The sequence below is a fragment of the Parus major genome, chromosome 20 (assembly GCF_001522545.3).
Source record: "Parus major isolate Abel chromosome 20, Parus_major1.1, whole genome shotgun sequence".
Classification (NCBI taxonomy): domain Eukaryota; kingdom Metazoa; phylum Chordata; class Aves; order Passeriformes; family Paridae; genus Parus; species Parus major.
In genome coordinates this window covers 1,887,066-1,913,278 of record NC_031788.1, presented here as the reverse complement: position 1 = coordinate 1,913,278, position 26,213 = coordinate 1,887,066, and the positions used below count along the sequence as shown (strand labels likewise).

The 26,213-nt window shown below is 53.7% G+C and overlaps 1 protein-coding gene across 2 annotated transcripts in view; it reads left to right on the top strand.

Moving 5' to 3' along the window:
- The window catches only part of RALY (RALY heterogeneous nuclear ribonucleoprotein), a 112,435-nt gene that overhangs the window by 79,756 nt on the left and 6,466 nt on the right, over window positions 1-26,213 (top strand). For both annotated transcript variants that reach the window (XM_015647761.2, XM_033519047.1), the window contains exons 2-6: window positions 13,523-13,787; window positions 18,613-18,685; window positions 24,381-24,428; window positions 24,577-24,737; window positions 25,509-25,622. In XM_015647761.2, coding sequence (XP_015503247.1) covers window positions 13,532-13,787; window positions 18,613-18,685; window positions 24,381-24,428; window positions 24,577-24,737; window positions 25,509-25,622 — 652 coding nt within the window. In that variant the 5' untranslated portion in view covers window positions 13,523-13,531. The remainder of the gene's footprint in view (window positions 1-13,522; window positions 13,788-18,612; window positions 18,686-24,380; window positions 24,429-24,576; window positions 24,738-25,508; window positions 25,623-26,213) is intronic.

The window sequence follows — 26,213 nt, the reverse complement described above, 5'->3', positions numbered from 1 at the left end:
CTCAAAGGTTTTAGTGGCAGCTTTTGTTGCCTGGAAAAGCAAGGTTATCCACAGTGCTCCCTCCACCAGGCCCAACAAATGAAAGCCAAACAGGAAAATGTCCAGGGGCCGTTACCCCTCTCCCAGGGGAGGCTGAGTGTGATGAGGGCCAGATTGCCATTTGATGTGATCTAATTGATTTTATAAGCTGTTGTGTTAACAAGAAGCTCTCCAGTGTCCCCTGGCATCAGCCAGGCAGTTTGATACGTGATGTGTGCCCTTCCCCAGTGGCACTGGGAGAGGCTGGGGGGCTCCAGCTTCGTGTGGAACCCCCACAGTGGGGCTGGACCCTGGGAGAAGGTTAGAGAAAGGATCTGCAGAGACCTGGAGAGCTTCTGCCTTCCTGCCAGGACTGAGGGGCCAGCAGCCAGTTTGGGGCCTGATATGAGTGGGAGCAGGAGGAGAGCCTGCCTGGTGTGGGGGAGCTGCTCAGCAGCCCATGGGAAGGGCAGAGTTGAGCATCCAGTGTGGGTGAGGAGTTGTGGGGATCCCACTGAGCCTGCCCTGCCCTGGCACGGAATTTTGGCTTTACCAGGATGATCTGTGGGGAGCCACCTCCATCCCAGAGCACAGCCAGAAAGGTCCTGACCCCCAGTACCGTGTACAACCCCAGCTGCTGTCCCAGCAAGCTCTCCACACTCCTCCTCATCTCACCAGGAGCAGCTGCCCTGGATGGGGGACACTGCCAGTGCCCCAGCCTCATCTCCTGCAGCCCTTCAGCCCCACCTCCTGCTTGGGACCTGCTCCAGCCACTCCCCACACTGGGCCCAGGGCTTGGCTGGCACTGATAAAGCCACATGTGCCTGGTCCCTGGGGCCGTGGCTGGAATGGTCCCAGCAGCTGTGAGGACATTTCTGTAGCTCTGTGTTTATGGATTCCGAGGGTCCCTGGTAATTGGAACAACTCCTCACACATAACAGATGAGGTGCTGGTGGAGGGGATTTGGCATTGCTTCACTCCCCTACAGCAAGAAGGGCTCATAAGTCACAGCTGACAATCTGCTGATGATTTTTAAACTTCATTTACAGAAAAGAATGACCATAATCAACAAACAACAATGGGCTACTAATCTTGCTGTTTTATTCCGAGGGGGTCTGTGTCTTCAGCCCCTTCTGTGAGAGCTGAATGCTGTCCCCAGGAAGGGCTGGCAGGGAGTGAAGGGGTGAAAGCAGCATCAGCAGAGTCCCAGGAGCCCTCCAGCCCTGACCCATCACCCTGGCATGCATGAGGGCACGCTGATGCTGGTGGAGCAGGAGCTGCGCAGGGGCCACCAGGGAGAGCAGCAGATGATGTGCTTTGATCTCAGCTTTGGCCCAGAGCCTGCTGACGTGGGAGGGAAATCCCCAGACCATCAGACCCCGAGGGGAGCACAGCACCCTCTGCAAAACCAGGTTTGGCTTTAGCCCTTGCATCTGTGTACAGCTGGAGAGGCAAAGGCCAACAGATCAGGAGCAGGGTTTGTTATTTTTCAGGAGGAAAAGGAATGGTTGCCACCACAGGCCTTGCTGTAGCTGTTCCCAGCCGCTCTCCCTGTCCCACCTGAGATGTTTTCCCTGGAGAGAAGGTGCCTCCCCAATCTCTGTGGAGCCTCAGAGGTGGCATTTAGACAACCAAACCTCAGCAAATCCAACCAGAAATGAGGCAGGAGCCACATCCCAGCCATGCCAAAGAGATTTGTGTCTTAATTGTTCATGTCATTCTGCATATTGGAAGTGTCTGAAATAATTGTGAAAGGCAATCAGCTGGTAATTAACTCAGAGAGAAGAAAGGAGCGTGGCAAAACCCTCAGCTGGTGGAGGTTCTCAGTGAGACTCCCTGAAGCTCCTCATCCCATGTCTGACCCCCTGCCACAAGCCCAGGCTCTGGGAGTTTGGTGTGAGTTCTGTGTGAGTTTGGTGGTGCCCCTGATGGGAAGGTGGGAGGACAATCAGGTGTTTTGTCTGCAGGAGAGCAGACAAAGAGAACTGAGCCTTTTGAAGGCTCAGTGTGCTCTGGCTCCCTGGGACCCCTTTGGTCTGGCTGGTGACTGTCCTGCTGTTGGAGTTTGCCAAGTCTCCTGGTGGCTGGGGCTGTGCTAAAATCCCCAGGGACAGGAAATCCCTGATTTCTGCTCAGTTACTCAGGAGGAGCCATCACCCTTCTGGCTTGGCAGAGGAGGCCTGGGGGATGAGCAGGACCAGTCTGGCTGGGAGGAGCAGGGCTGGAGTGCTGGAGCAGCACAGTGCAGGACCTCTGCCCAGGAGATAAGGTCAGTGGTTGGACTTGGATGGTCTTGGAGGTCTTTTTCAACTGTAATGATTTAAGAGACCAAGGGAGCTCAAAAAGGGGATTCCATCAGTGAAGCTCCACCCCTGGGAGCTCCTCTTTGGGAGCTGGGTGTCCCTGGAGGGGGTTAAATTAAATTAATTGGCAGCACAAAATGGGGGCCTCCCTGGAGCCCTGATTCTCCCTGTAATTCAGTATTTCCCAGTGGTGAGAGATGCACGTGTCCTTCCCACAGGAACCTGGGAATGGGGAGCCTGGGAGAGCTCCTGGACATGGCCAGAGGGATCTGTGGGAGGAGAAGAGCCCTGGGCTCATGGATAGGGGCAGGAGATACTGAAAACAGCAGCAATTCCAGCTCATTGCCAGAGAAAAAACTTCCCAAAAACTTCCCTTGGTTTTCCCCATAAATAATCAATCCTTTGCTGTTAAAACAACAATTGGGCTGGTGGGGGGGTGTTCATTAAGGAACATCAGAACCCCTGTGAGTGGGAGAGGGGGGATGGAAACATTGTGGTTTTCTGTTAGGCTGGGAATGATAAAGAATTAAAGAATAATTCTCAAGAAATTAGTCATTAATGAGCATCTTGGTAACACACTAATGAGCTAGCTTCAGCTGCCTGTAAAAAAGGCCTTTAATTAGATTAGTGCATGTAGCATTGTCCAGTGCCTGGTAGGTAATCATCAGGTTTTGCACTGGTGGGATTGCAGATGACATTCTATTTAATTGCTGTTTCCTTTTTCTTCCTCTTTATTTTTTTTTTTCTTTTGAAGATTCTTTCCTCCAAAGAATTTTGTTTCTGTTCTTGAGCAGAGCCTAAATGTTGTCCATGGAATTCTGCATCTGAAAGGACTGCCAGACTGGGCTTATCTGATTCAATTGACCTTTAAAATTTATTTTGCTGCTGTCAAAAAGAATGTTGGTCTGTTCACGAGAGATTTCTGAGATGATTGGAGGCAGAGGCTCCTGAAAACTTCACTTGTTGCATATTCTGCAATCAAAGGATGCTCCTATTTGGGGAGGGAAGGCTTCTAGGAGAAAAGTGCCTTAATTTAAAATACATTTTCATGGAGAAAATGCTTTCAAAGACAAAACTTCAGCCTTGTCAAGAGATGGAGATGGTGGCTGCCCCATCCCTGGGGATATTCAAGGCCAGGTTGGACTTGGAGCAGCCTGGGATAGTGGAAGGTGTCCCTGCCCACGGCAGGGGATGGAACAAGTCCATCTTTAAAGGTCCCTTCCAGCCCAAACTATTCCATGATTCTTTGGGATAAAGCACTGTGTCCAAAGGGGAAGCAGATGAGCAGCTTTGGGGTGACCCCACCCGTGTGCAGTGAATTGTGCAGCGTTTGGGGGAGCCCCAGATGTGTGGAGACAAGGCAGGGTGAGGAGCAGAGGCTGCTTGGACAGCTCTCACTGTCCAGCTCTAGCTCCTCCTTTATCACACTTATTAGGAAGGATTTATTGCTCTAATGAATAGATTTTTAAGCTTCTGCAGGCATAAATAATGTATAGGACAGATGGTAACGAGCCACAGCTATAAACTGAGTGCTGACCTGATGGACTTTGTGACTATAGCACCTTTAACAGCTGATTAAATACTTATTTAAACAGCTATTGATTATTTATGGCTGCCTTATGGAGGATTTCAGAAATTTAAACCAGAGCCAGCTTTTCAAAGGATTGGCAGGATTTTGGCAGTTTGAAATGACTTGTTTTAATTAAAAATTCAAAAAGGAGGCTCTTTGCACAGGAGGCTCTTTGCACAGCGGGGTGGAGAGCTGAAGGAAGGCTGGGGGGAGCCAGTCCTGTCCCTGCATCAGCCAGGAGCGAATCCCAGATTTGTGGGGACATCACTGCAAAGGAGAGGGGTGAAAGGAGCTCTTCCCTTGGCACAGAGGCAGCACAGGTGACATCAGCCCAGGTGAGGCTGTGCTGGAGCAGCTCCAGCCCAGGATGCTCCCAGTGCAGATTCCCAGTGCATCAGCCGGGCTCGGGGGCTGGAGCCACCCCTCCTGCAGAGCCACATCTGCTGTGGGGACAGCCTGGGCTGTTGCTGTGTGTCCCCATGAGCCCAGACCCGGCTCTTTGCTCTCCCCAGGTGGTTTCAGACCGAGTTTGGGCCGGTGCAGCCTCGCCCTGAGCGTGGGGAAGGGGAGCAGGGTGGGGAGCAGCTCCCCCATCTCCCACCCCACAACCTGAGTGCAGCAGGCAGTGGGGTCAGGTTATAAACAGGGGTGGGAGCTCCCTGGGGGTGTCCAGGGAATGTCTGGGTGCTCTGCCACGGCCTGGGGGTCTCAGCCTCTGTCCCTGGGGCTGTCCCCAGCCTGAGCAGTGGCAGCTGACCCTGCAGCTGAGGTGTGAACACAGCGTTTCATTCTTCCAGGGCAAACACGGGCTGGCTGAGCCCGAGCCTGCCTGCTCAGGAGGGAACCCGTGTCCTCAGGCATTCCCAGGAGGTACCTGGGGCTCACTGGGGATGCACAGGAGCTGCACTGGTGCCTTCTGCTCCAGCCACACAGCCCTGATGGGGTGGGCTGGCCATGGAGAGGGGGTAGGGGACAGCCAGGGGTCCCCAGCAGGGACACCCCTGGTGCACCTGCACAGCACCAGGAGGTCAGGGAGAGCCTGAGCCTGGACAGGCGGCATGCTGAGGCCTCAGGTAGTGCTACAGGAGGTTTATCTTGGATGTTGGGGAAAATTTCCTCATGGGAAGGGTTGTCAAGCACTGGGACAGGCTGCCCAGGACAGGGGTAGAGTCACCATCCCTGGAAGTGACCAAAAAACCTGTGGCTGTGGGGGTTTGATTTAGGTGGTGCTGGGCCTGGTGGCAGTGCTGGGTGCATGCTTGGAGCTGACAATCTCAGAGGTCTTTTCCAGCCTTACTGATTTCATGATGTGCAGGGTGGAGCCCTGGGAGGTGTTGGGAGATGTTCACAGGCCCTGTAGAAGGAGCCATGTGTCTGATGGCAGAGGGGACAGCCCCGAATGGCACTCGAGGAACCCAAATCCTGCCTGCAGGGATCTTCCCTTGCTGGGATCTGCACTTGCAGGGAGAAGCAGCTTTGCAAAGGGACCCCACAGCTTCAGTCTGAGCTCATCCCCAGCCTTGCACAGCTCTCAGCACAGCAGTATTCCCCCAAGAGACAGCCCTGGGCCTGCAGAAGCAGTCTAATAATTGTGGCACCTCTGTCTACCCCCTTTTTTAATAACTTCTCAGTCCTTTAACACTCACATTTGGGAGGATTGAAGCTGTTTTCCCCAGAAAACCCAAGCACTGGTTTCCTCTCAGTTTATTGTGTTTATTGGAGCCCACAGCAGTGAGCAGGATCTTCCTGCTGTCTGTGGGGAGGGCTGAGCCTCCAGGTTTGTGTGCAGGGCTTGCTGGGGACTCAGGAGTTATTGAAAAGAGTGCAGGGTTTGTGTTGGTTATTAAACCAACACTTCTGAGCTCGGCTCTGGTGTCTGGGGACTTGCTAGGAAATTACTCAGGGCTCTGCAGGGAGGAATGACTGGCACTGGAGGTGGCAGGGACCGCACTCCCAGGGCTTGTGGGGCTCTGTGCTGCTGATGGAGCTGGGCAGGGCAGTTCCCTGTCTCACAGCTGGCTGGGTTTCTTTTCAAAAGTCTCTTTTTTCAGCTTAAAGGAAGACAAACAGGAGCAGGGTGCCCTGAGCTGGGGCTGTCCCTGGATCCCTGGAACTGTCCCAGGCCAGGCTGGACAGGGCTTGGAGCAGCCTGGGACAGTGGAAGGTGTCCCTGCCATGGCAGGGGGTGGAATGGGATGATTTTTAAGGTCCCTTCCAACCCATTCTGTGATCCTGTGATTCTCCTAAACCCCTCGGAGCCAGAGAGAGACTTGATGGCTGCCCAAAGTGAGATCCTCCCTGTGGGACAGCTGTGCCAATTTGTTTGTGCTAGGGAATGTTAACTTCCCAGGCCTTCCCTAGCACTCATCTTTCTGGCTGTTTGCAAGGAAGTGCAAATCACTCCCGTGGTGGATTTTTGTCTCCAGTGTAATGCTGCTGATTTAGCCTTTAAGATCATAGAAACAGAATGGTTTGAGGTGGAAGGGACCTTAAAGCTTATCCCATTCCCACCCCCTGCCTAGGGCAGGGACACCTTCCACTGTCCCAGGCTCTGTCCAGCCTGGCCTTGGACACTTCCAGGGATCCAGGGACAGCCCCAGCTGCTCTGGGCACCCTGTGCCAGGGCCTGCCCACCCTGCCAGGGAACAATTCCTTCCTAATATCTAACCAGAACTGACCCTCTTTGAGTTTAAAACCATTCCCCTGTGTCCTGTCACAACAGACCCTACTCAGAGTTTTGGCCCCATCAAGTTCCAAAAATTTTCTGTGCTGCTCCCTTGCAAGTGGCAAGAAAGATGTTTGTATGGAAAAGGTTTGGGATGAAAGCAGCGAGGTCAGGGCTGGGGTTTGCCCTGCACAGGAGCATCTGAGATGGTTAAAAAGACTTGAACAAGGTGCACCCCACTCACACTGGCTCCAGTGTGACGATCCAGGCTGGATCATCCATCCATGCTGCCAAGACACAGGTTGCTGGTGCTTTTTCCAATACCCCTGATGCCAAATTAGCCTCAAACCTGGCAGGGATCAGGTTTGTCCCTCTCTCCCCGTGCTGGAGGTGCCTGCAGCATGTCTGCATTTGTCAAACCTCCAGGTTGGAAAGACGTGTGACTGGTGTTCAGGGTGGAGATGTGGGCAGGAGAGGAAAGCACATCTCCCCTCCCGAGAGCAAACGTGATGAGAGGGGGGAGAAGAGCCTGGCTGCTGCCTCTCAGTGACACAAAGAGCTCCTGCAGGAGACAGGGGGGCCTGGCTTTGCTTTTTGCTTTCCCTTCTCCTGCCGTGACAGTTCGTCACTCACCCGGGCCCCTGGGGTTTGCAGCCACCTGGCTCTCAATTAATGGGCTAATCTGGGAAAGAAGGCACTGAGAGCAGGGAATCAGCACACCAGTGCCAGCCCTGGGCTCCTCCTGGGTGGAATAGCAGGATTTTTGAGGGATTCCTGCATGCTGGCAGCAGCAGGGACAGTGTGTGACACTGCTGCCAGGTGTGCTGTCACAGGAAGAGAGAAGCAGAGGCAGAGAGAGGAGTTTGTTGGCATCCATCCCCCTCCCAGCATGGCACAGGAGCCTGTCCTGGGGTGTGGGAGCTCACTGGGACCCTGCAGGGGTCCTCAGCAGCCCTTAGAAATGACATGGGGGGTTCCCTTGAATTACTGGGCTGCAGAGCTCAGTTAATCCCTGTTGTGTTTACCTGGCAGTGGCACGCAGGTCAGGCCCAGAGGGATGCACCCCTGGAGAGTCTTGGGTAAATCCCAGGCTCCAGGGGTGTGTGGAGGGTCAGGTTGCAGGGATGGTGCTCAGAGGGTGCTGGACAGCCCAGCCTGGGTGCAGATGGACGTCCCCAGATGTTCTGGGGTCACTGCTGTCCCCTGGGGACAGAGGAGATGGCACAGACAGGAGGGAGGGAGGGAGGGAAGCAAGCAAGGAAAGGGGGAAGGGAGTAGGTTTGGATTGGATATTGGGAAGAAATTCATCCCTGTGAGGGTGGGCAGGCCCTGGCACAGGGTGCCCAGAGCAGCTGGGGCTGCCCCTGGATCCCTGGAAGTGCCCAAGGCCAGGCTGGGCAGGGCTTGGAGCAGCCTGGGACAGTGGAAGGTGTCCCTGCCATGGCTGGGGTGGCACTGGATGGGTTTTAAGGTCCCTTCCACCTCAATGATTCTAGGAAGGGTAGAAGGAAGGAAGGAAGGAAGGAAGTATGGAAGGAGAAATCTTACTCCTGGCAATCTCATCCTTAAGTGTCCTCGTGTCTTTGGGGGCATTTAGGACTGGGAGTGCCATTGCAATATCCCTGGAGGCTTTGGTGAGGCTGGGGGCACACACCCCTCCACCCCACACCTCTCCTGTGTGGACCTCAGTTTCCCTTGCAGAAAACAGGGGTAATCCTAATACTCTGTCCTTGGTGTTCCCTGGAGGTGAAGAACCCCTTTACACATTCACTTACTCATGTCCAAGTGTTATTCCTTTTGTCTTTTCTCCTTTCCAACTCCAGTCCATCTTGTGGCAGCTGTGGGATGGAGGTTGAAAGGTGAAATCAGAGCTGCTGAAATGCATCTGCTGATGCCAGCAATGGTTATTGGAATATCCTGGAATTACCAGGAATATGTGTGTGTGCTGTGTGAGTGTTTCTGACCAGGCTCATCCCCAAGTTTCTCTGCTCTGACTCTGCTGGATGTTCCCTGGTGTATCCCAGTGATGGTGGCTGGAGAGGCCTCTGTTCTCCCCAGCTGTTGAGCTGTTTCCCAGCTGATGGATTTCACCTGGACACACATTCCCTGCTGGAATCCAGGGAGGGGGAGTATGAAATATTAACAGCCATGGTTAAAATGCCCTTTTCCAGTTGTTACAGTGAGGAGGCCAGTAAGTGGTGCCAAGTGATGCTGTGTTTAGGAGGAAATCCCAAATGAGTGGGGCAGAGGAGAAGGGGAGGCTGATTTCTGCAGGGAATGCCTGGCTCGTGTGTGGCAGCAGCAGAGCTGCTCACAGAGCTGCTCAGGGTGCAGGCACACACAGTGCCCAGGGGCTTGGGAGCCACCAGTGATGGGGCCCAAACCCTCTGAGCATTCCCCAGCCTTGCCCTTCCCTTCTCCCTGCTGCCAAATCCCTGCTGCCTGCCCGGGCAGGGCCAGCAGAGCGTGGGCAGATGGCCCTGGAGAGCTCCCATCTGCAGACACCGGGGTCCCACTGCCTCCCTCCCCAGCCCTCCCAGCAGCGTGGCCATCACCTTGCCTGACCTTGGCTTGGCCATCTGGTGGCCCTGTCCCATCTCCCATCAGCCCAGGCACGTCCCTGCACAGACCTGCTGTGTCCTGAGGTGGCTCTGGACCACTGGGAGCCCCAAGGGATGAGCTCCCCGCTCACTGTCCCTGCAGTGGGGCTGTGTCTCCTGTAGGTAAAGCTTTACAAAGCCCTTCCACAGGGGTAGAACTTGCTCATTCCATGCCCAGTTTGATGGGATTGTTGTGACCCAGGGGAGGACACAGCACAGGGAACAAGCACAGCACGTGCTGGTCCAGCTGCAGGAAGCGTGGGGAAGGTCACAGGAGCCAGACAAGGAGGGTGCAAGGTGGGGATGGGCAGCAGGGACCCAGGAGAGGCACAGATTCCTCTTTTTCAACCCCCCCCAACTCCATGGTAGCCAAAATCTTCATCTTGGGAGATGCTTTGGGAGATTTCCTTCTCCCAGTGAAGATCCTGCCCACACCTCAGCTTCATCCAGATCTTTTTTTTAATAGCAAACCCACATGGGGAAGGGTCCATTGACAGCTCACGTGGCACCTGCTGAGAGCCCATGGAACTGGGGAAAAGCAGTTTTATGTCCCCACCCTCCCCACATCCCACCTGAATCCTGCAGCCTGTTCCAGCCCAGGCACAGAGGCAGCTTAACCCACATCCCTCCTACACAGGCTTAAGGAGCTCAGCCCCTGATGTAATTGGGGTTTGCAGCTGCAAACAGCTGGGCAGAGCTTCAGGCTCAAGTAAATAATACCTGACTGGGCTGATTAGTCCTTGGGGAGGCTTTGGGCTTTGTCTGATTTGGGACTGGGGGGTTGCAGCAGTGAAGCTCTTCAGTGCTGGGGTGTGAAAGCAGAGCCAGGGCTGTGTTTGATGTGAGTACTGGGTCTGATTTTGATGAAGAGAACCTTCCTCAGCACTGCCTGCAGCAGGGCCAGGACTGAAAATGGTGTGGCCAAATTTGACCAAGCTACTTTTTTTTCTGTGGCAAAGTGGTTGGTGTCTGCCCTAACTTGAGGAAGGCTTTGGATATCCTGCAACATCCTGGAATCCAGGTGGGACACAGGCCCCAGGGCAGTGCAAGCTGGATGGGGGGCTCCAGGCATGGGGAGAAGGGCTCACACTCTGCCCAGGGACCAGGGGAGTTTCTCTGAGGTCTGGGGGAAATGAGGGCCATGGGTGGGTAGAAAATTGGTTGGAGACTTTCTCAGACTCCACCAGATGGGAATGGAAAAGTGGGAGTGTATCCTGTAGAGGGGGAAGCAGCTTAAAGGGACCAAGGATGTCCCTGTGGCATGGCCTGGGGTGGGGGAGAGAGCTGCCAGGGCAGGCTGGCTCTGAAACAAGAAAATACAAGCTTCAGGAGCTGGAGACTCCAGGAGAACCAGGTGTGACATTGCTGAATCCCCAGGGAAAGGAGTTCACAGCAGGTCTGATGTGTCCTCAGGGCAGCAAGGCCACCCAGGGCCACCTGGCTGCAGACACCCCACAAGTGTGCAGGCTCTCTGAAGGTCCTGCACTGCCTCAGCCACTCCCAGCACATTCAGGATGGAGATTGGAATGGAGATGGAGTTTGGAATTGGAATTGGATGGAGAAGGAATGGGCACTGGCCACATTCAGGAGGAGATTCCCTGGGCACTGGCCACCCTGGAGCCCAGCCTACAGCTGGGCTTGGTGCAGCTACTCAGGATTTCTAAGAAATGAGTCCTTGGGGGTTAAGCTGGGTACCCAGAGTGACCAAAGAGCTGGAAAAAGCCTCCATTTCTCCCCATCTGCACTGGCTTCCTTCAGGAACCTCTTCCAGATGGCATTGGGAAAAAAAAGTTCAAATAGAGAAATTAAACAAGGGCTGATATGGGGGTAGAAGTTGGAGCATCACTTGCCAAAGGTTGAGAATTTAATTCACTTGGTTTCCTTTAAAAGTCCTGTCCTTTGGCTATTTTTCCTAGTGTTTTTAGGAAAACTCTGCCTGCCAGGAATTGGTTTTAAAGTAATAAAACAAAAGTCTCTGGCTCTTTTAATCTGTTAGCGTGAAAGGGAAAATACAATGAGCCAGACTGAGACAAAGTCTAACTTTTTTTTTTTTTATGATTGGATTTAGCAGGAAGATTATTTCCAGCCTCAGTGGCAGGTTAATGGAGTCACAGGGGTTGGAGCCAGAGGGGATTTATTGTGGAGCCACATCCTGACAGAGAGGCTCAGACTTGCCAGGTGTCTCCAGTGCTCTGTGTGGTCTGGCTGTAAATGGTGAGAGGGATGGAGTGCCCAGCCCTTTGTGCTCCCAGGTGGAAGGTGGAGGTGTGTCCCTGGCAGCTGGGCACAGAGCCCATTGGGGGGTTGTTCCAGCATCCTCTGGCTCCTGGGTCAGGCTGCAAACACCTGTGGGATGGGGCAGTCTCCTCCCGTGTCCCTGTCCTGGAATATCAGCCCTGGGATTTGGAGCAGTGCTGGTGAGCCCTGACACCGATGGGCAGAGTGGGGCTGTGGCAGGAGCAGATTCCAGAGCACTGGGAGGGAAAACATCCCTGAGGAGCCAAAACAGGGCTCCCCTGGCAGAGGGTGAGGGGGGTGTGATGATGTTCTCCCCTCTAACAGAGAGAGAAGTAACCAGAGATTTTGTGTCCTGTGGGGAATCTTGTGCAGGAAGGGAGAAGCAGGACTGGGGTTTTGGAAAGTCTTGGATGGAACCCCTAAATATTGTGGCTTTTTGCCAGGCTCAGCCTGCCAGTGCAGGAGTGTAGGAAAGGGAACTGTGTGGCTTAGGGTGAGCCCTAAAGCTGGAACATCCCCCAGTGCCAGGGGCAGGCTGGGCTGGGGGCAGCAGAGCCTGCCAGGGCTTGGGGACAGGGGGACAGGGTCCACAGGGGCTGCAGCAGTGCAGGCAGGCAGCTGCCACCATCCCCTGGTGCTGCTGGACACAAAATGAGTCACACAGACACAGCTCAGGTGTGGTGAAGGAAGGAGAGAACTTTATTTCTTCTCCCAGAATTTATAGGTTTCTGACCATGGCCAGGGATTGGATGGTCAGGATAACACCTTTCCAACCTCACTGGCTGTGAGAGATGTCCATCACAAGATGTGTATCAGAAAGAATGTACACATCTCTATGTTTACAGTTACTGTCCTGGGAAAGTCTTCAGAAACTATGTCAACAAGATCAAAAAAACTGAGTTTTTAGGGCAACACCCCACCTCGGACCAGGCTCTTCAGACTTGGGCTTGGAGACAGAGAGCACCCCAAAACCAGGGCAGGTGCTGGGGACCACCAGGCAGGGGACAGCAGGCCCTGTGGTAGCAGTGCAGCTTGTGCCAGGCTTGGGGAGCTCCAGAAGCTGTGCACACTCTGGTGCTGTTGCCCTCGGGAGTGGGAGCACCTGTGGTTGCTGCTGGAAGGGGCTGGGGAAGGGCAGCACCTCAATGTGCATCACAGAACACCTGGCACAGCTCCCAGGTAAATCCCACTCCCTGTGTGCAGCACAGCACCGATCCCACAGCATCCCTCGGATGGAAGGTGGAAATCAAGCTGATCTCTCTGGACAGCTGAGGGTTTTGCTGCAGTTTGAGCAGACAGGCCACGCTGCCTTGGATTTCAGACAACTTCCAACCTTTCTCTCGTGCTCAGAGGGCAAACCTGTTCCCAGGGGCTGCCCACCAGGTACCTGAGGCACGAAGGAGGCTCGGGAAGGGGCTTCGAGCGACTCCAAGCTGATCTGGTGGTGATTTCTGAGCTAACAGTGACACCTCCTGTTGGCACAAAATCCAGCCCAAAACCCGGCGTGCAGGCAGTGCAGCGCAGGTGCCAGCAGGAGCACACGGGCTGATCACTGCCTAAATCTCTTCATTTATATCCAGAATTCCCAAGTCCCCTTCCAGGTGCAAGTGTGGCCCCACAGGGACAAACCCATCCCTGTGAATAGTGAGGGCTGGGCTGGGAGGTGCTGGCAGGGGAAAGCCTGGAACAGCGAGCATGAACCAAGGTGCTGGATGCAGACTGCTTCAGAAAGAGTTCTTTGAATTGTGATTTAGCATAGAGAGGTAAAAGCTTTGGTATGACAGCACCAAAGCTTTCACTTAGATGTGAAATGGATTTAAATCTTGGTTTCTCCTCTAAAAGCAACCTTAGAATACCCTGAGGTGGAAGGGACCCACAAGTCCCATTAAAGTTCAACTCCTGGCCCTGCACAGAACCAGCCAGGTTCAGCCTGATCAATTAATTTCCAGCAAGAATTTAGGATTGACTGTGGCAGTGCTCTCCCAGCACCCAGGGGCTCCCAGAGACGGGATCTGTCCCACTGTGACCTGTTGAAATTGAGGAGCTGTTTCCTCCACTGATTTATCCCCCAGCTGTTTTCCTGTGAATCCCTTTGCACACCCTCCTGACTCCCCCCCTGTCCTCGCAGGCCTCCAAGATGTCCTTGAAGGTGCAGACCAGCAACATCACCAACAAGAATGACCCCAAGTCCATCAACTCTCGGGTGTTCATCGGCAACCTCAACACGGCTCTGGTGAAGAAGTCGGATGTGGAGACCATCTTCTCCAAGTACGGGCGCGTGGTCGGCTGCTCCGTGCACAAGGGCTACGCCTTCGTGCAGTACTCCAACGAGAGGCACGCGCGCGCCGCCGTGCTGGGCGAGAACGGCCGCATGCTGGCCGGACAGACCCTGGGTGAGTCCCCAGCCCGCTCCTCCTGGCTTTTCCCCCGTTTGGGAATGAAACACGAGAGCGTTTTGGTCAGGAGGTAATGTAAAAGTGGTCTGGTTTTTATTTTATTTTATTTTGTTTGAAGGTTTTCAGGGGGTAGTTAAGGAAAGCCCATTCCCTCCTGCCAGGAGTGAGGATGTTTTTATAGGTTTAGGCAATTAGCATAATTGATAGAAAGCAGCAATTAGGAGCACAAGTGGTGATGCAATTCCCTGCCACAGGTCAAGCCCCTTCTCTGGAGCCCCCCTTCAGCACTGGTTGTACTTTGTCTACAAAAATGTATCTTGAAGAGTTGTTTTTAAGTTTGGTACCCAGGAAGAGCCAAGATAACACAGGGGTCTTGTGTCCCCCCGGGGCTTGGAGCTCTGGAATTTGTTTTGGTTTTCAGCCTAGGGAAAGGCTGTGGAAAATGACTGGGAAAACTGGCCACTGATAGGATAGGCTAGAGATAAATGTACAAACAATACAGAGAACATAGAAAAGAACAAAAAAGGCAAAACCCAAACAGCATCAGTTCCATAGGGGATGGTGAAGGGGTGGCCAGTGCTGGGTCAGACTGGGATGCTGGATCTGCAGAGCAGGTCAGGGATGACCCAGGGTGATGAGGCAGGGTCAGCAGGATCCGTGGGCAGGCACAGAGCTGGAGATCAGCATTCCCACAGCACCCCAGGCAGGGCCTGAATGCTCCCAGCTCCCATGTTAGATGGGATCAAAGGCACCACATGTGACATTGTGGCCCAAAACCTCAGCTCTGGGCTGTGATTGTAGGAGCCAAACAGCAAAAGCACAGTTCTGGATTGTCCCATGGCCTTCTCCTGGAACTGCTGGGGAAGAACAAGGGTGGGGAAAGACATTGCCTGGTATCAAAGAGATGGATAGGATAAGGGGGAATGGCATTAAACAGAGGGCAGGGCTGGATGGGATATTGGGAGGGAATTCCTCCCTGGCAGGGTGGGCAGGCCCTGGCACAGGGTGCCCAGAGCAGCTGGGGCTGCCCCTGGATCCCTGGAAGTGTCCAAGGCCAGGTTGGATGGGGCTTGGAGCAGCCTGGGACAGTGGAAAGTGTCCCTGCCATGGCAGGGGGTGGAACTGGATGATCTTTAAGGTCTTTTCCATCCCAACCCATCCTGTGATTCAGTGATTCCCTTCCAGGACCAGGCCCTACCCTCAGCCTGTCAGGAGAGCTGATCTCCAGAGCAGCTCAGCCTAACTTCAGCCAGCAGATGCTGAATGAGAGAATTTCCCCCCACCTCTGCACTGCTGTGGGATGAGAACTAACAAGAAAATGCCCTCAGCTGCATCTTTGCTTTCTCAGATTACTCTGAGGTGTCATATTCTGAGGTGGTCTTGTCACCAGCTCCAAGTGGGAATTGGAACAGGGGAGAGAATTTTTAATGAAAAATGGTGATTTCCAAGCCTGCTGTGGGCAGTGGGCACCCAGGAAAGCAATTTGCAACCCATTCCCACCCTGCTGCTGGCACAGCAGCCTGACGCAAGGAATTGTGCTGAGGCCATGCTGCTTCCTCTGAGGTTTATCCAGGTACCAGAAACTTCTGCTCACTTCTCTCGAGCTCCAGAGAGCAGAGCTGCAGACCTGGCAGAGCTCAGCGTGCCAGGAGTGCTTCCAGCCCAGGTGTTTCCCACATGTGCAGCCTGAGATAGGATGGAGAGGGCCTCGGGGAACCCTTGTGATGCTCCAGACAGATAGAGGAGATGTGGCAAGAGGCAGGGAGCACCTGCTCACTTAGCTGAAGAGAGAGATGTTTGCTGTGAGAAAAACCTCCTCTCAGAAAACCCCTGAAACCTCTCATCTCTGATGAGAGAAATTCCAAAAAGGCCTGGAATTCCAGAAGAAGGCAGAAGGGCAGTGTGGTAGCTGGGTGTCCTGTACATGTCCTGGACAAGGTGCAAACTCAGCTGCCTTTGATGTGCCTGCCCCTCATGGGCCAGTCTGAGCACAAGAGAGCTGCTCAGGCTTCCCCTGGCTGCTCCTGGCAGTGAGCAGCGGGGTGCAGAAGCCAGCACAGAGGAGCTGTGCTGAGACAAGGCTGGAAGCTTTTCTCTAAAGAGAGGAGGGATGGCCATGTGGGAATGTGGAGTGGGAGGACAGGCTGGGACTGCCAGGGGACACTGCAGACACCCTGCTGAAGGGACTGTCCCTGCAGGTCCTGGCAGCCTCTGCAGTGCCTTCTGCAGCCACCCCAGGCACTGCAGAGGCTGCTGCCCTTGGGGGGCACTGGAAACTGGATCCACACCATCCCCTGCCCCTGCCATGTGGACTGGACAAAGCACAAGCTCCCCACTGAGCATGGAACAGGTGCCTGGGTATGAGCAGGAGGGATCAGTACTGCCTTGGGGTGGGCAGATGGAGTCAGTGATGCAGAGGAGGGAGCCAGAATGAGAATGAGATGCAAAATCTGTCCAGGCTGATGTTCCTGCTGAGCTCTTGTTTCTCCTTTTTCACTCTCAAGGGAATCCTGTGGGATCTGACTGCCCCTCACCACCAGAGCTGAGAGTATGAATTCCCTGCTGCTGTCAGGTGCCAGTGAGGGCTCCACAGGGCTCTCTGTAGCAGTGGGGACCACCAAATGGAGCTAATTGTGCCTCTCCCTTGGAGGGTGCTGCCCAGCCTGGTGCTGTCAGGGGCTCACAAGGAGCAGTGAGTGGCCAGATGCACCCTGGCAGCAGAAAGGGCTCTCAGCCAGGGAGCTGCAGCTGGGCAGGGCTGTGTCCTGGGCTGCAGCAAGGCAGGATTGCTCCCTCTGCTCCCCTGCAGTGCCAGCAGCCTTGGTGGCTCAGCAGGCTCCAAGAGGTGACCATGTGTGAAATGTTCCTGCTGGCAGCAGCTGGCCCTGGAGCCATGTGCAGCCCTCTCAGCATCCAGGCTCAGCCTTTCCCTGCAGCTGGGAGCTGTCCTGTGCCCTCTCAGCATCCAGGCTCAGCCTTTCCCTGCAGCTGGGAGCTGTCCTGTGCCCTCTCAGCATCCAGGCTCAGCCTTTCCCTGCAGCTGGGAGCTGTCCTGTGCCCTCTCAGCATCCAGGCTCAGCCTTTCCCTGCAGCTGGGAATGGTGGGGTGGAGGAAGGCAGCAAGGGAAGCATGGGCTCTGAATGTGCCTCCACTGTGCCATGGCTCAGCCAACCACACCACACCACATCTGTTGTTCAGGCTCAGAAAGAGGCCAAGATCCAGCTTCAGTAGGGATAAGGTCTCTTGACAGACCCTAAAAGGCAGCCAAGGAATTGGAATGTGTCCATGCTCCTCCAGAGTCGTGTGCAGCCTGTGCTCCTCCTGCTCAGCTCATCCCAGCAGTGCTGCAGCCTTCCTGTGCTCCTGAAGATGATTTTCCTGATTATTCCTAAGTCAGCAGGATGTTCCTTTGGCTCACTTTGTAGGCTCTTTATTTTGATGGTGTGTGGACCCACCTGTCCACATTTCCTCATAAAGTCCCGTCATAAAGGATGAAAAAAATACAAGTTTTAAATGACCTGATGTGCTAAAAGGTTGGCTGGATGTCCCCTAAGGTGCAGGTAGCTGAAATCAAGGCATCATTGAAGAAATTCCTCCCTGGGAGGGTGGGCAGGCCCTGGCACAGGGTGCCCAGAGCAGCTGGGGCTGCCCCTGGATCCCTGGGAGTGTCCCAGACTGGGTTGGATGGGGCTGGGACCACCCTGGGACAGTGGGAGGTGTCCCTGCCATGACAGGGATGGAATGGGATGTGCTTTCAGGGAAGATTTCTTCAAACCCAAACCATTCTGGGATCTTTTTCTCTCACCACCTCTCTGGTCCATCCCAGTGCTCCAGTGGGGTGTCACGGAGCTGCAGGATGTACCCAGGGGTGGGACACTCTCAGCCCCTGGTTCTCTGTGGGGGCCCAGGTCCCTCAGGGCAGGTCAGGACAGAGCCCTGAGGACCAGTCTGTTCAGCAGGTGACCCAGCTGTGATGCAGAGTCTCCTGAACCCACCCAGCCTTCTCCAGCAGCACAGGTGTGGCTCCTCCGAGCTCCTGGAGATCACTGGCCTCACACCAGCTGATGAAGGGGGTTCTTAACCAACCTCATGGACTCAGCAGCTGCTCTTCCACTCCCTCCTTCCACTGCTTGCATTTTTGAAACATGAGGGTTTTTCTTACATAAATAACTCCTTTCTCTTTATTCCTGCTGTGTCTGAGGGCCGTGGTTTTGTGGTGGGCTTGGCAGTGCTGGTCCACATGAGGAAATCCTGTCCTGCTCAGCTCAGATCTGCCATGCCCAGAGGTCTGACACCTCTTCATACACATAGGAAGAACCAACAGGGTTTGGGGCTGATTGGAGAAGGCAGCAGGGCATTTGCCACCGCTCACCTCTCTGTGTTCTGCCTCCACACCCCATGTTGGATTGCCTGGCCCAGCATTCCTCCTTATTCCCCAAGGATCCAGGGCTGGATGCTCAGCAGTCAGCACTGTGCAGCAGGTTTGGATTTTGCCTTACCACACCAAAATCTCCCAAGAAAGCTGTCCTGGATTTGTGTGTGTGGAGTGCACCATGTGCAGGGTGCTGACAGCTCAGGGAATGGCGAGTGGCTCTGGGAAGGAAAAGGAAGAGGTTTGCCAAGTGCAAGGGTTTATTCACCTTCCTGTGGAGCCCCCAGCAGGCCCCAGACGTGCCAGAAGCAGGTGGGCTTGGCTGGGGGGTGTGGGGGAGCTCCTTTCTCCCTGGCAGGGCTGTGTGCATCCACCCCAGCTCTGTGCCCAGGTTGAGGTGGGGCAGTCAGGGATGGGCAGTGTCACAGCTGCGTGTCCCTTCCTTGCAGACATCAACATGGCCGGGGAGCCCAAACCCAACAGACCCAAAGGGCTGAAGAGAGCAGCTTCTGCCTTGTACAGGTAGGTGTTGACCACAGTGGGTGAGGTCTCTGGGCGGGTGTTTGCCCTCCAGCACCCCCTGAGCTCCTGCTGCCTGCCCCCAGCAGCCTGGGCACTGCTGCTGAGCTTCTCCCAAGGGCTCCTTTCCCTGGCAGTGCCCCTCAGGCAGTGGCAGCCCCAAGGTTGGCCAGTCCTGGGGTGTTGTGGGAGGTTTCCTGGGTCCTGTGCAGGTGCTGGGCCTGGAGAGGGGTGGGCAGTAGCTGCCTTAACCACACCACAGCAGGGGAAGGAAAAGGAGCCAGGGAGCCGGAGAGGGCACAGAGGCACTGAATGGGGGGAAAAAACAGGGAACAGGGATAATTCAGGGAAATAGAAGAATGATTATCAAAGGGAGAGAAGAAGGGAAGAAAGTGGGAAGCCCTTGGGGTGAGAGATGGAGGTGGCTGGGGGAAATCCCAAGGGAGCCTGTTCTGAGGAGCACAGCCAAGGGATCAAGGGAGCAGGAGGGACAGGTGGGACACAGAGAGGTCTGAGGCACATGGAGCATGTTACAGGTGTCAGTGAGACCTCAGCTTGAGAGAATTTATCATTACTTCCATAAGAGGTGAAGATTTTCATTTAAGCCCCAGACTCTGGAGTCAGGGAAATGAGGGGAGAAACTCATTAAGTTCTTGCTTCTGGTTGCAGAAAGGGAAACTTGAGAAGGTATATCAGGAGTGCCCTGCAGGTTCAGGAACCCAAAACCAAATAACAAGGTCCCCAAATGTGTTTTATTTATAAATTGTCATAATTTTGATGTCAGTCTCATGGTGAGAAGACTGAGGGGCTGAGACAGGAGTTGGAAGATGTAAGGTTGGGAGGAAAAGACTAAAATCAGTATTGGGGTTATAGGTGGGTGTAGCAAAAGGGGAAATCACGAGAACTGGAGATTTTTCCAGAAAAAGAAGAAAAAAGAGTGAGGGGTGAAGAAGACCTTGTGGTTCAGACTGAGCCATGTGGTCCTGCACTGCTGTGGTGTGGAATGGCAACTCCTGGTTAGAAAATTCAGCTCTGGCAGAGCCCCAGCAGCCTCCCAGCACCCACAGGGCATCCCTGGGTTCCTTCCAGGAGCCTCTCTCCCCCTGTGCAGCGTTCAGGCACGTGTCTCCTCCCACCCTGGGACCCTTTGGCCTTTCCCAGGACGTGGCTCTCTGCATTCCCAGGGGATTCACTTGAGGGGAAGGAGGTGGGAGCAGAGATGACACAGATCCTGCTGTTCAGCTGCACGTGGCCTGCTCACGTGGGGCTGGGGCCATAACACACATCAGCTCCTTCCATACATCTTGCACTAACGAGCTTTTCATTTACTGCTCAGCCGTGCCTGGAGCACTAATCCCTTCCTCTGGAATGACCAATATTTCAGACTTCCAGACTGCTGAGAGAGATGTTTGCTTCCTCCCACAAATATGGATATGCTAAAATATGGGCCAGAGAACTGCACTGCTCCGAGCTCCAGCAATATTTCATCCCAGACTGGCTGTCAGATAAAAACTTTGCCATCTGGACTGGCAGAACTTACAATATCACCTGGAAAACAGGGATCCCAGGTTTGCAGCGAGCTGTGGTTACAGCTTCCCAAACCACCATCAATTTTACTAAATGTTAGACTTCAAAAATCATAGCACTGTAATTTATAAGAAATGCTGTGTTAAACACAGCAGAGGATTTTTTCCAAAGGCTGGATTTTGCTTTGCCTCGCTCCAAGTCTGCATGGGAGGGTCGAGGGGAAGGGAAGGCAAGGGAAATTCTATTTTGAACATACAGGAAGCAACAGTTGTGACATTTTGATCTATCCACCAGCCTAGGTGGGTGTCCAGGTGTTTAACAGAAACCCTTGGGGATGTAGCCTCCCATCCACCTCCACCCAGGCTCATGCCACCATCAGTTTTCTCAGGTGCCTCCACCTTCACTTGCTGCCATCACTGCTGTCCTCCACTCTTGGATCTCTGCTCCTGCCTCCCTCCCTCTGGCACTTCCCAGAGCATCCCTTTGCACAGGGAAGGTCCTGCCTGGCATGCTGGCCACCACCACAGGCATGGCTGGGCAGTGAGCTGCTGTCACCATGTCCCCAGGGAGTCACTCACTGCCTCTCCAAATCTGCCTTCTGGCAACACCTCCTTTTTCCTGCCCAGCAAATGTCTGGGCAGGATTTCCTGGGGCATGTGGGGCCACGTTCAGGTCACTGCCAGAGGTCCCACCCAGATGCTGTCAGCTGGCTGTGAAGGGAAGGTGTTGGAGGCACAAATCTCTGTCCTGCCCTGCAGAGCTGGGGCTAAAGCTGGCCAAAAGGACAGAGAGGACAACCTGAGCAAGAGCTGCTGGGTGTCTGCAGCTCAGTGGCCCCAGGAGGGGTCTCTGAAGTGGTGGCAGGGACAAACCAGTGCTGACTGATTGTCACAGGCAGTGAACACTGGTATCCAGCCCCTGTTACACCCAAAGCTGGTGTCAGCCCACCCCAAACACCCCTCCCAGGCCCTGTGCTGGAGCAGTGACATCCCAGAGCCAAATCCACATGGACAGGGCTGAGAGCAGCCTTGGGGCAGAGGGGGAGGTGAGCAGTGATGTCCCAGCCTACAGCAGCCCCAGCACTTTGGGAATGCCAGGCTTCACCACACATCCCTTTATTTCCCACTGACTTGGCCGTGTGCAGGAGGAAGGAGTCACACAGCTCCACAAGAACATGTTTGACCAATGCCACATTTTCCAAGCAGCTTTCCAGCAGGTATTCCTTTCCCTGCTGCAGTAATTCCATGACAGAAGGGTTGGAGCTGAGCTCACCGTGGCACTGATTAGCAATATCAGGCAGTAATTAAAGCACAGATGCTCAAATGCACATTTGCTGTCCAGGTCCAGGCTCAGAAGTGGCCCCACAAATGTGGTGGAGAGGCAGCACATGCAGACAATCACCCCTCAGTTATGAACAGTTGCATTTTGAACCTGAGGCAGCAGAAATGTTTGATTGCTAAAGGCTAACAAAGCAGAGGTAATGCATCAGGAGGTGGAAGCATGGCATTCCTTGAAGCCTTCCTGCTTTCCAGCCTTTCATTCTGGATGTCCCTGCTTTGTTCTGAAAGGGTGCAGCGTCACCAGCTGACTGAAAAATTGCAAAAACAATTCCTGTGCACAAAGACAGAGCTGCCAGGTCACTGAGGAATGATCCCTCAGTCTCAGGATGGCTCATCCCACTCGGAGCCCTGCAGCCAGGGGGAGATCCCACTATCTCCTCTTGCCTGGGACTGGGGAGAACGCTGGCTGTGCTGGAGAGAGCCAGAAGCACTTCAGCAGAGCCTGTCAGGATTGAAAATATTACAAAATTGCAGCAATTTCATTTGAGTTGCATCTAAGGAGGGGGAAAAAATTGAAGAAGAAGAGTCTGACAGCGTAGAAGCATCCTACTTCAATTTTCCTTTCAAATGGCTTCCTATTTTGATGGTATTTTATATTTATTGGATTCAAACAGACCTGAAGTCAAACATCCTCAGTCATCAAAGTGAATTGGCAGGCTGAGGGGAGCTATTTTCTTGGTGAGTTTTTGTATCTCCAGGTTTCACCTCAGGATGAACAAAAATCCCGTTAGCCATCAGGAAAAGCTCCATGGAGGTGCCTGGATCCCTGCTCTCCATCCCCTCAGCCCCACAAACAGCTGGGCTCATCCCAGCAGCATCTCCCTTTCGGCCCAGAAGAGGGAATAAATGAACACACCTCATGCAGTGGTTGGGACAGAGGCTGTGGGATATTCCTGTCTCCTCTGAGCCCAGCAGGAATGTTGGCTACAATTCGGGTCAGAAGGGGAGGGCACCTGAAAAGAATCTGGAATTCATCTGTCAAAAATGGCTCTTTTCCACCCTGCAGTGGAGCCTGGGAGGGTAGTGGTGATTATACTCCACAGTCACATCTCCCCAGCAGTCTCCTTGCTGAGCAGGGACACCTGCACTGCCCATCCCATCCTCAGCTCTCTGGGAATGCCTCAGGCAGCAGCTGCTCAGGGATAAGGCCCAGCTTTATGGAATATCTCCTCACTGAAGTCCCCATGGCAGGGCATGACTGGGGCAGGAGGTGCACGAGCCACCTCCACATCCTTAACCCTGGCACCAACTGATGCCCCAAAGCAGCTCTGGTGTCTCCAAGCATCCACAGGTGCTCAGCTCCCCCCAGGCACAGGCTGGGTCTCCAGAGGCTGCCATGGGCATCTGGGATCCTGGAAAAAACATCTTCCAGAAGCCAGGCTGTGACACTAAACACTGCCTGGGCAGGACAGCCCTCCTGGGTCCTGTTGCTGGAGATTTCAGTCTCCTCAGGGCTGAGCTCCCTTGGGATACTCCCTCACAGAGTTTCCCTTATCTCAGTTCTGTGTCAGGAAGGATTCTCCAAAGGCTCCTTAGGCTCTTGTTTCTCCTGTTTATTAACACATAATCAAAACACTTGGCAGGTCTTCCCCAGACTTTCTGCTCAAGTTCAACCCACCATCACCTGCCTCAAAAGGCACAAAATGGCCTTGAAATACGCAGCTCTTTTATCTTTATATTTATCCTTACCTAATTAACAATAGACATGTTAATTATTTTTCTTACTGACCCAATGACCCCTCACCTTTGTGCTGCACTGTGGCATTCTCTATCCAATCACCTACTGCTACCCAAAAACCTCTAGAAGAATAAAGAAGGACAAGAGACAATACCCTAACTCCTCCATCTTGTCATCTGTTCTCTAAACTAGTTTAAGCTTAAACTGACTTTTTCACCCAGTGACTTAAGAAAACTGTCTAGTTTACACACTTACACTTTTAGTTTTTCTATTTATCTTTTTTTAACATTTAACATAATATTTAACATTATTTTAACATTTATTTTCATGGTGATAAGGGCGCACACTCAGTGCCTCAGACTCCAGCAGGTCCAGCCTGGCATTCTTGGGACAAAGCACACTTCCCAGCAGTCAGCCACACACTGTCCTTGCCACTTCTCTCAAAGATGCAGGACACCAGATTATCTCCCAGCTACACACTTGGGTGCTCATCCTTCCCTGTCCCCAGCTCCTCGTGGCTTAGCCCTTCCCTGTCCCCCATCAATCTCTCATTCTCTTCAGCCACTCCAGGAGGCAGGACAGACTTTTCTGTCTGGGGCTGCACTAATTCTGTTTGTTGAGAGCAGAGAGATTACCAGCATCACTGATTTAGCCAGTGTTAATTGAGCCTCAGCACACCAGGGAAGGGTTTGTGCCCTGGTTTGTGCTGCCTTGTGAAAAATCAGTTGCAGCAAGGGGAAGAGTGTGACTGGGTCTCCTGGGACTGGGAATGCTCCTGCTTTGGGTTAAAATGCAGCTCAAGCTTAAGAACACAGGATGTGGTCATTGCCTGGCTGAGGGGAGAGAGGTTTACATCAATAAATACCCCATAAATATCCCCTTTGTCCCCACTTTTCTCCACACACATTTTTTTGCTCCTCCTTGAGACAAGCAGGTTAACACCCCGCTGCCAACATCACCGTCCCCAATGCCTTCAGCCCCCCGGTCTTCCTCCTGGGCCCGGGACACCTCCCTGCAGCCAGGACAGTCCCTCCTGAGGGGGATCACTTTATTTACCCTCGCTGGCCCTGGGGGCGCTCAGCAGGCAGCGAGGGAGCAAAAATAACAAATTACCAGCGCTAATTAACCCTTGATGCCCTGACTGTCTCTGCAGTGGCTACGACTTCGATTATGACTATTACAGAGACGACTTCTACGACAGGTGAGGCACCGGCCCGAGGGGCTGTGTGGGGCAGGGAGGGCGGGCTTTGGGTGTGGGGCGGCATCTGACGGCCCCAAGCTGCGGGGGCTCGGGCTGGGGCACCCCCCAGGCAGCCCCACCTGCCTTCCCTCCCCTCCTCTCCCCTCAGGATCTTCGAGTACCGGGGCCGGGTGTCCCCGGTGCCGCGGGTGGTGCCGGTGAAGCGGCCGCGCGTCACCATCCCCCTGGTGCGGCGCGTCAAGGCCTCGCTGCCCGTCAAGCTCTTCGCCAGGTCCGCTGCCATCGCCAACAGCTCGGCCAGGCTCAAGTGTGAGTATGGGCCAGGGCTGGGGACACGTGTGGGGCAGCACGGGCACCTCCCAAAAAACCTCCCGAAGCCCCATACACCGGGGAACAGCAGCCCAGCTGTGGGGGTGAACCTGGGGGAGGTGCAGGCACTGATGCCTTGAGAGGTGCCTGGAACAGAGGCTGGACAGAGTTAAAGTGGGGATTTATTAAAAGGCCCTCAAAGGATCCACCTTGGGCAGTGCAAGAACCCAGCCAAGGCTGCACCTGAGATGGATGACCAGTCACGAGTTCAAACTTTGATCAGTTCTGGTCCATTTCCATATTGGGGTCAATTGTGCAATTCCAGCTCCAGGTGATGCAGTCCCATCCTCCCAGACTGCTCTCCTCAATTCGCTGCTGTTTGCACTTTTTGGGCCCGAAGCTGCAGCAGTTTCCTTGGTTCTGGGGCTGGGAAAGGATTGCCTGAGCTGTGAGGAGAACTTGCTGACACTTTATCAAGAAGTTCAGAGTTATGTACCAATGCAGTGCAGAATCTGGAAAATATGAAAGCTAAAACTTGAGGCATCAGTACAGCCTGAGTGTGCCAAAGCCCGGGGTCAGCCTCCACAGCCTGCCTGGACACAGCACCCATGGGCTCTTTTGGGAGCAGTCCCCCAGCTCCTCTGCCAGTGTCCCAGCAAGTTTCCAGCCTGGGGTTCCTTTCTGCCTGCTCAGGGAGGTGCCCTGGGCGTGGGGTGGGGCTGCTCTGCAGGGCACTGAGTGCCTTCCTTTCCTTCCTTCCTCCCCTCCAAGTGAAGAGCAGCGAGCTGCAGACAATCAAAACTGAGCTGACACAGATCAAATCCAACATTGATGCTCTCCTGGGCCGGCTGGAGCAGATTGCTGAGGAGCAGAAGCTGTCTGCAGGTCAGTGGGGTGTGGGGCTGGCCTTGGGCATCACACTTTCCTCAAGGCTCTGACAGGGAAATGTCAACCCCCAGCTTCCAGGGTAGAATCACAGGCTCAAATTTCACATCAAAATTCCTGAAATTACGAAGTTGGGGTTTAAAATGATGAGATTTTTTTCCCCTTTTGTCATATAGTTTGTACTTTTTAGTTGTCTTTTTCTGTTCTACCATTCTGTTTTACTCTGTCATATCCTATCGTATCCTATCCTATATTCTGTTCTGTTCTGTTCTGTTCTATTCTATTCTATTCTATTCAACTCTATTTCTATTCTATTCTATTCTATTCTATTCTATTCTATTCTATTCTATTCTATTCTATTCTCTTCTATTCTATTCTGTTCTGTTCTGTTCTGTTCTATTGTAATTCTATTCTAATTCTATTCTGTTCTGTTCTGTGCTCTGCTCTGCTCTGCATATTTTCTATTCGTTTCCCATTCCTTTCCTATTCATTTCCTATCCTGTCTCTGTTTTATCCTATTCTATCTTATCCTTATCCCCATCCCCATCCCAATCCCATCCCCATCCCCATCCCATCCCATCCCATCCCCAT